The 11,300-nt window shown below is 41.9% G+C and overlaps 1 protein-coding gene across 1 annotated transcript; it reads left to right on the top strand.

Moving 5' to 3' along the window:
• The first annotated feature begins 1,505 nt into the window (after nt 1-1,505).
• On the top strand, nt 1,506-8,225 carry LOC124657092 (pheromone-processing carboxypeptidase KEX1-like). The gene is made up of 16 exons (XM_047195704.1): nt 1,506-1,896; nt 2,139-2,249; nt 2,387-2,661; nt 2,755-3,015; nt 3,130-3,236; nt 3,341-3,427; nt 3,508-3,613; nt 3,714-3,848; nt 6,020-6,434; nt 6,557-6,664; nt 6,749-7,023; nt 7,115-7,372; nt 7,506-7,612; nt 7,695-7,781; nt 7,869-7,974; nt 8,070-8,225. The coding sequence occupies exons 1-16, from the start codon at nt 1,506-1,508 to the stop codon at nt 8,223-8,225; spliced, it is 2,985 nt and encodes a 994-aa protein (XP_047051660.1).
• The last annotated feature ends 3,075 nt before the right edge of the window (nt 8,226-11,300 follow it).

Genomic DNA, 11,300 nt, shown 5'->3' with positions numbered 1-11,300 from the left:
TTTATAGGACTAATATGCATGATATACTAGCTAAGACTACTCACAATATGAGTATTATAGGCAGTATCATGCACCTCATGCAAAAAACTGATGTGGTAGTGCAATTAAAGATGAGAGAGAGGATTATAGGAGTATCATAGATAGATACCGTATCATAACACATATTACTACAAACTTAATATCAAATACATATTGTACATAAATTTGCATTGAGATTCTACAAAATAAATTAATATAAGAATACTATGATACAAGTATATGATACCATTTATTGTAGACATAGTAACATGTAGGACTCTCTATCTCACAGTTTATTAGGCGTACGCGTAATCCTAGGCCGCAAATATGATCAAGTTAGCATTATTTACATGTTACAAAAATTATATCATTAAAAAGTTTAGATATTCTATTTTCTAATAATATAAATTTTGCATTATATAGTTTAAATTATATAGGTGAAATTAGAGGGGAGTGATATTTTGGCACATGGGAGCGTATGCTCCCATTATTTCAAAACGCATGTTAGACATATTTTGAAATATCAAAAAAATTGAAACAAAAATTTCGCACGTACATCTTCATGTGATAGAAGCTCACAAAGTCGTTTCATGAAAAATTGAATTGTTGCGTGACGTGTGTAAAAAAACAAAATTCAGTGCTAAAACAAAGACTTGTCACAAGATAAAATTTCTCTTTTTCACATAGACTACAAAAATGTCATTTTTTTCGTGAAACTTAGCGAACACGTATATATTATGAAATTGTACATGTAAATATTTTTATCAAAAAAATTTAACACTTGAAAAGATGTTTTTATGGTAGAGGGATCATGCGCACCCGGGAGCCGAATTAAGTTTCTGAAATTAGAGACCTAGAGATACGAAGAAGACTAGTAAACTGAGATGGAGGAGGCACTATCATACGCATGATACTTCTATATGATATTATGCATTATGACTAGTCTAAGATACTCAACATTTAATTAGCTTCCACATCAACATATTGGTCCCACAAAAACGCTGATATGAAAACTAATTAAGGAGTAATAATTGAGCAGCTAATGCGTTTCTCTATCTTCGATTACTGGCCGAAAATCCGTCTCCCTTCCTACTAATGAACAGGGACAGAGTTGGAGACAATTAATATGTACAGGTAAGGAGAGATTTTGAGGAGAATTAATGCGTGCCTTAATCCGCTGGACGTGCGCACGGTCGGTCCTGCATGCGTTCCAGAAATTAAGGGCCCAGGCGGCTGTCCGTCCGTAGATTTCTTTTCAGCAAATTAATCCACCGACAGCAAGAAGTCAGCACTCTAATACATGCACCAATTAAGACCGTTAAAGATTCTGTATTACAATTTACAACACCATATCAATCTCACCGATCTCAATCTGCATGGTACTCCCCTCATTATCCTGACCCTATATACATAAACCCCTGCACGGCTGCATGCCATTGATATCTCTCAACATCTCATAGATCAACAATCACCTCACCAAAAGATTGATGAAGAACATTTCCTTCTTGTCCCAGCTGCTTCTTGTTTGCGTGGCTGCGCTACATCTGCACACCCACGCATCCCAGGAGGATGCGCTGACAGCCTTCATCTCATCCAGGAAGAATGGCGAGATCAGCTCTTCCGGCGCGTTCAAAGCGCATAACATAGCTGACAGGGTTGCCAGCAGCCTGAATGCTGCAAAGAACAGCTCCGCAGTCTCGCACAAGGCGGCTGATAAGATCCGGGCGTTGCCGGGCCAGCCACAGGGCGTCGACTTCGACCAGTACGGCGGCTACGTCACCGTCGACGAGGACAACGGCCGTGCGCTCTTCTACTACTTCGTCCAAGCACCTTCCTCCGGTTCTGCCGAAAAGCCACTCCTCCTCTGGCTCAGCGGAGGTTAGCTAGAATTATAAACTCATAGTCGGACTCGGACATTCCTTTGTAAAAATCTTTTTACTTTCTTGTAAAACTCCTATCTTATTCAATGAAATGAGCAAAGCTTTTACCCTTGTTTCAAAAAAAAAAAATAGTCGGACATTTCTAGTGAAATTTTCTGCAGAATTTTTTGTATTGATACTTGCATATGTAATTCTTCTTAATTGATCACTCTTGAGATATATATGTATGTAAATACACAGGTCCAGGATGCTCTTCACTCGGCTACGGGGCAATGCAAGAACTCGGCCCCTTCCGTGTATCGTCCCAGGACAACAAAAAGCTCATCAGGAACCTGAACGCATGGAACTCCGGTAACCTATATATGGCTTCTACCCGTTAATTTAATCCGTCCTCTTTGAGGCGCCTAGCCTCCCTGAATGAGCAGGTTATAGATTGATCTCAACTGGTTATAACTCTCTAATACCCTGATTGTCAAACATTATGGCAGTGGCTAACGTCATCTTCCTGGAGTCACCCGCCGGTGTTGGGTACTCCTACTCCAACACTTCTGCTGACTACGATCTCAGCGGAGACCAAAGAACGGCTGATGATGCGTATATTTTTCTGGTGAAATGGCTGGAGAGGTTTCCAGAGTTCAAGAACCGTGCGTTCTACATCTCTGGGGAGAGCTACGCCGGCCATTACGTGCCAGAGCTCGCAGCCACAATCCTGCTCCATAACACCTACAACAACAGGACCATTGTGAACCTGAAGGGCGTCCTGGTACGTCAAATGTACATGGTGTAGTGATAGAAAATAATACTGGTTGAAAGCAGCGATGATGATAACATAAATGAGTCTCGTTTTGGCTTGAAGGTTGGAAATCCGTATCTTGACGACAACATTAATAGTAAGGGGAAGATCGACTTCTTCTGGGCCCATGGGGTGATGTCGGATGAGGTCTATGCTAATGTCACCAAGCACTGCAACTTTGACAGCGCGGTGGAGACACCCTCTTCAGAGGCGGCATGCAACGACGCTTTCGATGTCTTCGATAAAGGCGAAATTGATTCCTACAACATCTACGCTCCAGTTTGCCTTGAAGGGCCTAATGGAAAGTATTACCCGAGTTCCAATGTAAGACAACCACTCCTGTTTTCTTTTTTTCTTCTTAACAACAAGTATTCTTTTCGGGGCAAACTAGCCCATGTTCTTATTTGCTAACGCCATCTTTTTATCTTCAAATCGCAGTTTCCTGGGTATGATCCATGCAGTGATATTCCTACCGAAGCCTACCTCAATGATCCGGCAGTGCAGAATGCTTTCCACGCTAGAGCGACAAAGTGGGAAGGCTGCTCGTAAGATCCATGCACGAAATAATTTGTATGCCAATGTATATCAGTAATTAGTAACCAGATCGACTTGTTTTTCACCGGCAAGTTCGATCCTTATAACTTCGCAGGACCTTGCGTTGGAAAGATGCGCCAATGTCCATGCTCCCCACCGTCAAATTTTTAGTCGACAGCAAGCTTCCCGTTTGGATATTCAGGTAAGAAATCATGACTTAATATTCTCTAGCATACACTTCAGAAGTATTGCAGACTTGCCAACTTACTGACATTTTTGCAGTGGTGATTTTGATTCTGTGTGCCCGCTTCATGCGACGAGACACGCTGTCCTAGACCTCGCCCTTCCGGTCACGACTCCATGGCGTCCATGGACAGCAAAGGAGGAGGTAATTCCGAGTTTTACAATTAGGATATTCATCTGCATACATGCATGATTCTTCACAACTAGCCATCAACTAACTGATGGCTTCACCGTTGCACTTGCAGGTGGGAGGATATGTTCAGCAGTATGCCGGTGGATTCACATTTCTTACTGTGCGAGGAGCTGGTCATATGGTTCCATCCTTCCAGCCAGAGAGAGCCTTGATAATGTTGAGCTCATTCCTCAATGGGCCGCTACCAGCTTAGAGAAAAACCATCACTCTAAGTCAGATTAGATAGAATTAGTTCCATCCCAGATAGGCAGAATTAGGACTCTTCATCCCTCTCAGTGTCTCTTTCAATTCGAGGATCTTGATAGGTTTTTTCATAGTCTTCTCCAAATATTTTCAATTTAATTTTTCTATGATAGGTCTATCTATGTGAAAACGTGTTCGAACAACATGTGAAAAGGAGTCGCAATCTTCTGATTAATGTTCTCATTTTAAATGCTTATTTGCTTAATTTTGGTCGTTGAGCGAGGTTAATGAATTCCCCTTTTTTTTAAAAGGGAATATAACCCAATCCCTTGCATCAATAGATGCACACATCCATTTTGTTGCAGAGTACTAAATTCAAATGAAGAAAATATCATGATTTAGTTTTTGTGCTTATGATAGTTATAATTAATTTTAATTTAACCTATAAGTATCCCAAATAAGGCTGAAGATAATCAAAAAAAATGTGACGGCATATGTACATGTTTTGATCATATGGTGACATAAATGTAAAAAACGAAATTTTCATTTGAAAAAAAAAAATCAAACTTGTGTTTGCAAGTCATTCTCAATTAATAAAAATATTGAAATGTTGTAAAAAAAAACTGAAACTTCGTATGGAGTCCTATTATAGTATAGGCAGAATAACTTAGCAGGCAAAGCTTAAAACTTCATGCAAAATTTGAACTCTACATTGTTCACAAATGGACACATCTCCTGAATGTTTTCTAAACTTCAATTTAAAGTTCCTAGTTTGTACTTGGCTTAATATTTTCATCATTGTTTCCACTTTAATTTGGACTGCACCTTCCTTTGAATTTTTTTATTAAAGAATGTGAATTTGGATTTCCACTTTTTGCATTAAGTTTTTTTAGTTTCAATAACTAAATAAGGCACCCTAATGAAGCAACTTGAAATATATATTCTTCAATTATTATATCTACATTATGTCGTTGTATATCAGTTTAAATTTTTTAGGCTAATCATAGTGTCAGTATCATAGCTAGTATCATGCACATTGGTCACAAAAATGCAGATGTGGCAGCTAATTAAGAGGAGGGAGAAGATTGGAGTAACATAGGTAGATACCGTATCATAGCGCAAACAACGAGAGAAGTTAATGCTAAACAAATCTTGTACACAAATTTTCATTGAGATTCTAAAAAACAATAAATATATCATGACTATGATACTACCCATTATTGAGATAATATCATGCATGATACTACTACATGATACTTACCACTATGACCAGCCTTATTAGCTATTTTACCAGTTTATAGAAATTTATGTTTCCTTGTTAGAATTAATTCTGGTTTGAACTATCGTTATCCCAGACAAGGTCCAAAGAACCAACAAACATAAGTACTCTCTAGAAGTTCAGTTCACATGGTATATAGGGAAAGAAATGAAATGTTTGGTAGAAAAAATAGAAGTTGTATTTGCAAGTTTTTTTTTCAATAGTTTTTAAATGTGGTCCGAAAAAACTTATTATGGGTAATAAAGCTTGGCATAAAAATATGAGGCGTGCTTCGCATGAAATTTTTCCTGGGTACAAAAGTCAGCTAACCTCTAAAAGAATTATTACTTAACACTAAAGACTGATGCCCCGCATTTGCTCGGCCACCGTTCTAGTACATTGAATAATAAGAAAATCACTGCATGAAGTGTGTGTATGTTGCATGACCCTCCCACAATCTTCCATTTGTCACTCGTATCTGAAAATGGAAATTTCCTCGCTATACCATACATCTCTCCAAAGCATAGATCTAGTGGCAAAGAGCACACAGTACATACACGAATTGCCATTGGTTAACTTCCAAATTGTCGTTGTAAACAAGACTAGTCCCGATAAATTACAGGCTAAAACTCTACATTACAAGGATAACTAACGGCTTAAGTGCCCCTTTCGCTCTCAATACCCGGCTGCATGTCAATTCAACCAATCATGGCCGTTTTGACGGATCAAAGCATTGGTGCAAATAAGCAGTGATCCTCCTCGCAATGTTTAAGCGGAAACAAGAACATAAGCATATTCACCGTTTTTACCTGAAATATACAAATGCAAGAATCCAAAAGTCCTTGTTGCAAACTTCTCCGTTCCCTTTCTTCTGCGCCTATATAAGCCCTGCATGTGTATGATATATATCATCTCAGGGTCAGAGATCAACAATCATCTCATCAAAGATGAAGACCATTTCATTTTTGTCTCTGCTTCTCATATCCCTGGCTGCGCTACAGATGCACGCCAATGCATCCCAGGAGGCTCAGTTGAAAGCCTTCATTTCTTCTAGGAAGAACAGCGCTAGCAGTACGGATACATTCAAAGTCCGTAACATAGCTGACAGGGTTGCCGCCAGCCTGAGTACAGAGAGCTCTCTCTCTGACCAGAGTTCCCTGAAGGCAGCCGACAAGATCACGGCGTTGCCGGGGCAGCCACAAGGAGTCGACTTCGACCAGTACGGTGGGTACGTGACCGTCGATGAGGAGAACGGCCGCGCGCTCTTCTACTACCTCGTGGAAGCGCCTTCCGGTGCTGCAGAAAAGCCGCTCGTCCTGTGGCTCAACGGAGGTTAGAATTATAAACTCATAGTCGTAATCTATCTCTTGTGAAGATTTCTGCATTGCTTAGTTGGGGAATTTTGTTGCTAGTTGTTAATTGTTCATGCGCTGGATATGTATGTCTGTCGACAGGTCCAGGATGCTCATCGCTCGGCTACGGGGCAATGCAGGAGCTCGGCCCGTTCCGCGTATCTGAAGACAACAAAACGCTCACTAGGAACGTGAACGCCTGGAACAACGGTAACCGAAGGCTTAACCCTTCCCTTTTGGGAATCACTTAGCCGGCTCGGTAGAGCACTGATTTTTTTTTTCTGAAAATGGTAGTCGCTAATGTGATCTTCCTGGAGTCGCCTGCCGGTGTGGGATTCTCCTATTCGAACACATCTTCGGACTATAATCTCAGCGGAGACGAGAGAACAGCTGATGACGCATATGTCTTTCTGGTGAAATGGCTAGAGAGGTTCCCGGAATACAAGGGCCGCGCATTCTACATCTCCGGCGAGAGCTTCGCCGGCCACTATGTGCCAGAGCTCGCCGCCACCATCCTGCTCCACAACACCTACAACAACAGAACCATCGTGAACCTGCAGGGCGTCCTGGTACGTAAAATTTACACAATAAAATGCTGTATATGAAATATTCATGTTTCTCCTTTTTCACTCTGAATAATCGGCCCCTTTGGTGTTGAAGGTTGGAAATCCATACCTTGATGCGAACAGGAACATTAAGGGAGGGCTTGACTTCCTCTGGACCCATGCAATGATGTCCGACGAGGTGTACCAGAATGTCACTAAAAACTGCGACTTCGACAACCTGAATGGTACACTCTCGGAGCCAGCATGCCGTGGCGCTTTGGATGGGTTCCACTCAGGTCATGTTAGTGCCTACAACATATACGCTCCAGTTTGTCTCCGCGCGTCTAATGGAGCGTACTACCCCAGCAGCTACGTAAGACAACAACTCCTATATATGTTTCCTTCCAACAGACAACAAATGTTTCTGCGAAAGGCCTAAATATTTATTTGCCCAATAAAATTTGTCATATTATAACGGTTGTGGTTTTCTGATCATCAAATTGCAGTTACCTGGGTATGATCCATGTAGCGACTATCCTACCACCGCCTACCTCAATGACCCGGCGGTGCAGAGCGCCTTCCACGCTAGAACAACTGATTGGGCAGGCTGCGCGTAAGATCTTTGATTTGTGCTAATGTTTTTGCCTGAACTTTTCATCCACAAGCATATAACTCATCTTATTGTTTTCCTCCAGAGACTTGGACTGGAACGATTCGCCAATGTCCATGCTCCCAACAATCAAATTTTTAATCGAGCACAAGCTCCCAGTTTGGATATTCAGGTACATACTGAATCACCACACCCGGTATTTTCACACACTTGAAAAGTATATATAGCGGTAAAAATTTAACTGCCTATTATTTCGCAGTGGTGACTTTGATTATGTGTGCTCGCTTCCGGGCACGAGGTATACTATTCAAGACCTTGGCCTCCCTGTCACCACTTCATGGCGCCCATGGACTGCAAAAGAGGAGGTACGAAATTCCTAATTTCCGAACATTTATATGCATCTAAATAGATGATGCTTCACCGTGAAACTAGCTGACGGCTTCCCTGGTTGCACTTGAAGGTCGGTGGCTATGTTCAGCAGTACTCCGGTGGATTCACATTTCTCTCTGTGAGGGGAGCTGGCCATATGGTTCCATCCTTCCAGCCCGAGCGAGCCCTGACAATGTTGAGCTATTTCCTCCAAGGAGTGCTCCCACCTTACATTGAGCAACAGTGATTCATGACAAGTGCCAGGTGTTGAAAAGGAGTTACAGCTCGCTTTGCTTTGATTAATGTTTTTTTCAAAGAGATGTTGCTTAATTTTGGTTTAATATTCACTTGTATCCAATAACAGTTGAGTGAGGTTCATGTCCCTGTGAGTGAAAATTGTAATGTTATATGCATGGAAACTTCATATTTGAGTACTTCCATAACTTTTTAGCTCATATATCATATAAATATATGAGAAATTTAAAACTTGTTGTGAATATCTCTAGTATTATAAACCGTGGCTTTGCGTCTTTGGGACAAGGCCAAAGAAGGTTTCGACATTCCGGTTTCTCATGTCAATAATTGGGCAATTTATCCTTCCCGGAGTGGTGGATCATGATATCATCGGGGCAAAACCGCAAGGGTATGGCTTCTCTCGCCATGCTCATCATTTGGGAGGTTTGGAATGAGAGAAATGATAGAGTCTTCAAGAACAAAAGCACACCTACGCAAGTCGTTTTTGAGAGGATCAAGAAAGAAACGAACCTTTGGGTCATAGCGGGTGCTAAAAGCTTGAGTAATTTGATGCCGCGAGAGTAGAACTTGTAATACTTAAGACCTTTACTTTCTTGTGAACTCCTCTCTTAATCAATGAATGGGCAAAGCTTTTTCCCTCGTTTAAGAAAAACGTGGCTTTGAGCTGGATGGTAAAACCGTCCGAAGGAAGTGGCGTGGAACCGACTCTACACTTGGTTTTGTACTAGTATGCTACAGTGAGCTCAACAGTCATATCCCCAACATGAGCAATCTTGTCGGAAGTGATCTCCTTCAGGAGTGCAAATATCCATCTTGCTAGACCGATCAAGATCACTGTCTTCTCACAAAGTTTTTCCTTGTTGATCGCAAAACCTGATTTCTTAATTTTATAATGAATTATGTACAAAGCCAGCCAATAGAATGGGATAATAAGGCATTCTTTTCGGCCACAGAAAGTAGGAAAAGTCCAAAATAATAAAGTATTATTATTATCATTGCATAATTATCTATTATGTCCAAGAAAATTTTAAATTTTTAGGGAAAAGACTCAACTTGTTTGTACGGAGCATATGTTTATCTAACGTTCTTTTGCTTGTGGCGTGTTATTCATATCACATATGTTCAAGAAAAAAATTAGTTAGAATCAATAATAGAACTAAGGGTAGGGTTAGTATATGTGTTTCAGCTTTCTGTTAATTGGTATGAAATTGCAAAAATTATAATATCGTTTCTAATAAGACGGTAGATTTTTTTTTTTTTTTTGCGAGGGATAAGACGGTAGATTTTAACTTATCCTAGGTTACCTTTTGGGTGATTCACTAGATCCAGCAGTGGTATTTTCCCCTGCTACCGCACCAGCGGCAATCTATTACGTCTGGATACATCCGATTGTTGATGGTTGTTTAGGATATCTACAGCCGGTCTAACTGGCGGCATACTAGTAGACTTGATGATGCTTAGTTGATATATGCTCGTTGTTTTCAGACGGTTGCTTCATATATTCACTTTCTTTGATCTGTGAGATATAATAAATTGGATGATGAACTTCTTAATAAAAGATGTGTGCATCGATGCAGAGACGGGTACTATTCCTCATTTCGAAAAAGAAAATATTTACATATCAGACCAAATCTTACTAACCTCTAACTGATCATATCTTCAAGTAACATCACATGAGTACATTTTGGGCTATTCACTTTAACTTTTTTTTTTCAAAATGGGGGAAAAATCGTTCCAGCTTCTGCATCCAAGGATCCAAGGGATGCACACGGATTTTTTTTATTAGATTATCCGCAACATCATACAAGAGCAATACAAAAGATCAAACTCGAAGCCACCTCGCTAAACCTACAGAGGGATGAAGGGGGTGACAATACACGAACTCACATCATCCAAACAACCAAATGCCTTCCCAAGCCACCCAATAGCAGGTGAGAAGCACATTCAGTCAAGAAGATTCTTAGCGCACGCCAACACACACGCCATAGAAATCGCTACCGCCGTCTTCCTCGCACCCATCTTCAAGAGGGATCACCGCATTGACCTTGCCAGACCTGCCGTCGATGTCACCATGACGCCAGGCAGCTCCACCATCATGCACGTGTCCTGCGGTCCTCGCCCATCTTCGATATCCTGCAGCTCCACACCGCCGAGAATCATCAACGTCAACGTGGTAGATGAACACCACTCCACCAAAGATCCACCTCCATCCAACCGTTGCTCCAAAAATGATGCCCCAAGAGGTATAACGACGCAGGAAGCACCGTCATCATCCGATCCGGGAGACCCGGATCTAGGGTTTCCCCGGAGCAGCACGAGTGAGTAGCCCCAGACTGCGACGACGATGCCTTCAAGAAGGAAGCGACGCTTAACGCCGCCATCGCCCGCCAATCATGGCACGGTTTTCACCGACAGTCGCTAGTCCCCAACTCGGCAAGAGCCATCGTAGAGGTTAGCAAAGATGATGCCTTCGCAAGGGAACGACGCCAATAGCTGCCGCCATCATCCGTCAAGAACGATGTCAAGGCGCGGTTTTCACCGGTGGCCCCTTCACCGCTAGCTCATCGTCGACTAGATCTTCATCGTCGGAGTAGACGGATCTCGCGATCCGCCACCCCGGGCTATTCACTTTAACTGCATGGTCAAATACTACTATAGATTGAAAGAGTTGTAAGATTATTTTGTGTTTTTCTGTCAAGAGTTCCAAGATTCTTTTGTTTCTTCAGTCAAGAGTTGCAAGATTCATTTTGCTTTCCCATCATGAAAATAAGGAAAGACAATGTGATGAGGTAGCATACAAGAGCTGTCGAGACTGAGAGCGATGTAGTGCGCGTTTGGTAGGCTAGGCGTCCCTTGGCTCGCATCGGCCCAGCAATTTTCAGCCTGTTTGGTTGTCTGGGTTCACTCACGTTCTTGCATAGCACGGGTCTTAAAAACACCCCTAGGACAGGCCCTGGAGGAACGCCCGGTTCGGCAGTTCCTAGGGGGCATATCCCGTTCTCGCTACTCCTTGTCTCGACCGATGCCATGGCTACACGTGCTCTTGCTTAGACTCACTCTCGCTTAC

The sequence above is a fragment of the Lolium rigidum genome, chromosome 5, assembly GCF_022539505.1.
Source record: "Lolium rigidum isolate FL_2022 chromosome 5, APGP_CSIRO_Lrig_0.1, whole genome shotgun sequence".
NCBI lineage: Eukaryota > Viridiplantae > Streptophyta > Magnoliopsida > Poales > Poaceae > Lolium > Lolium rigidum.
The sequence above is the reverse complement of the archived record's forward strand: the minus strand, read 5'-3'. Positions and strand labels throughout refer to the sequence as shown.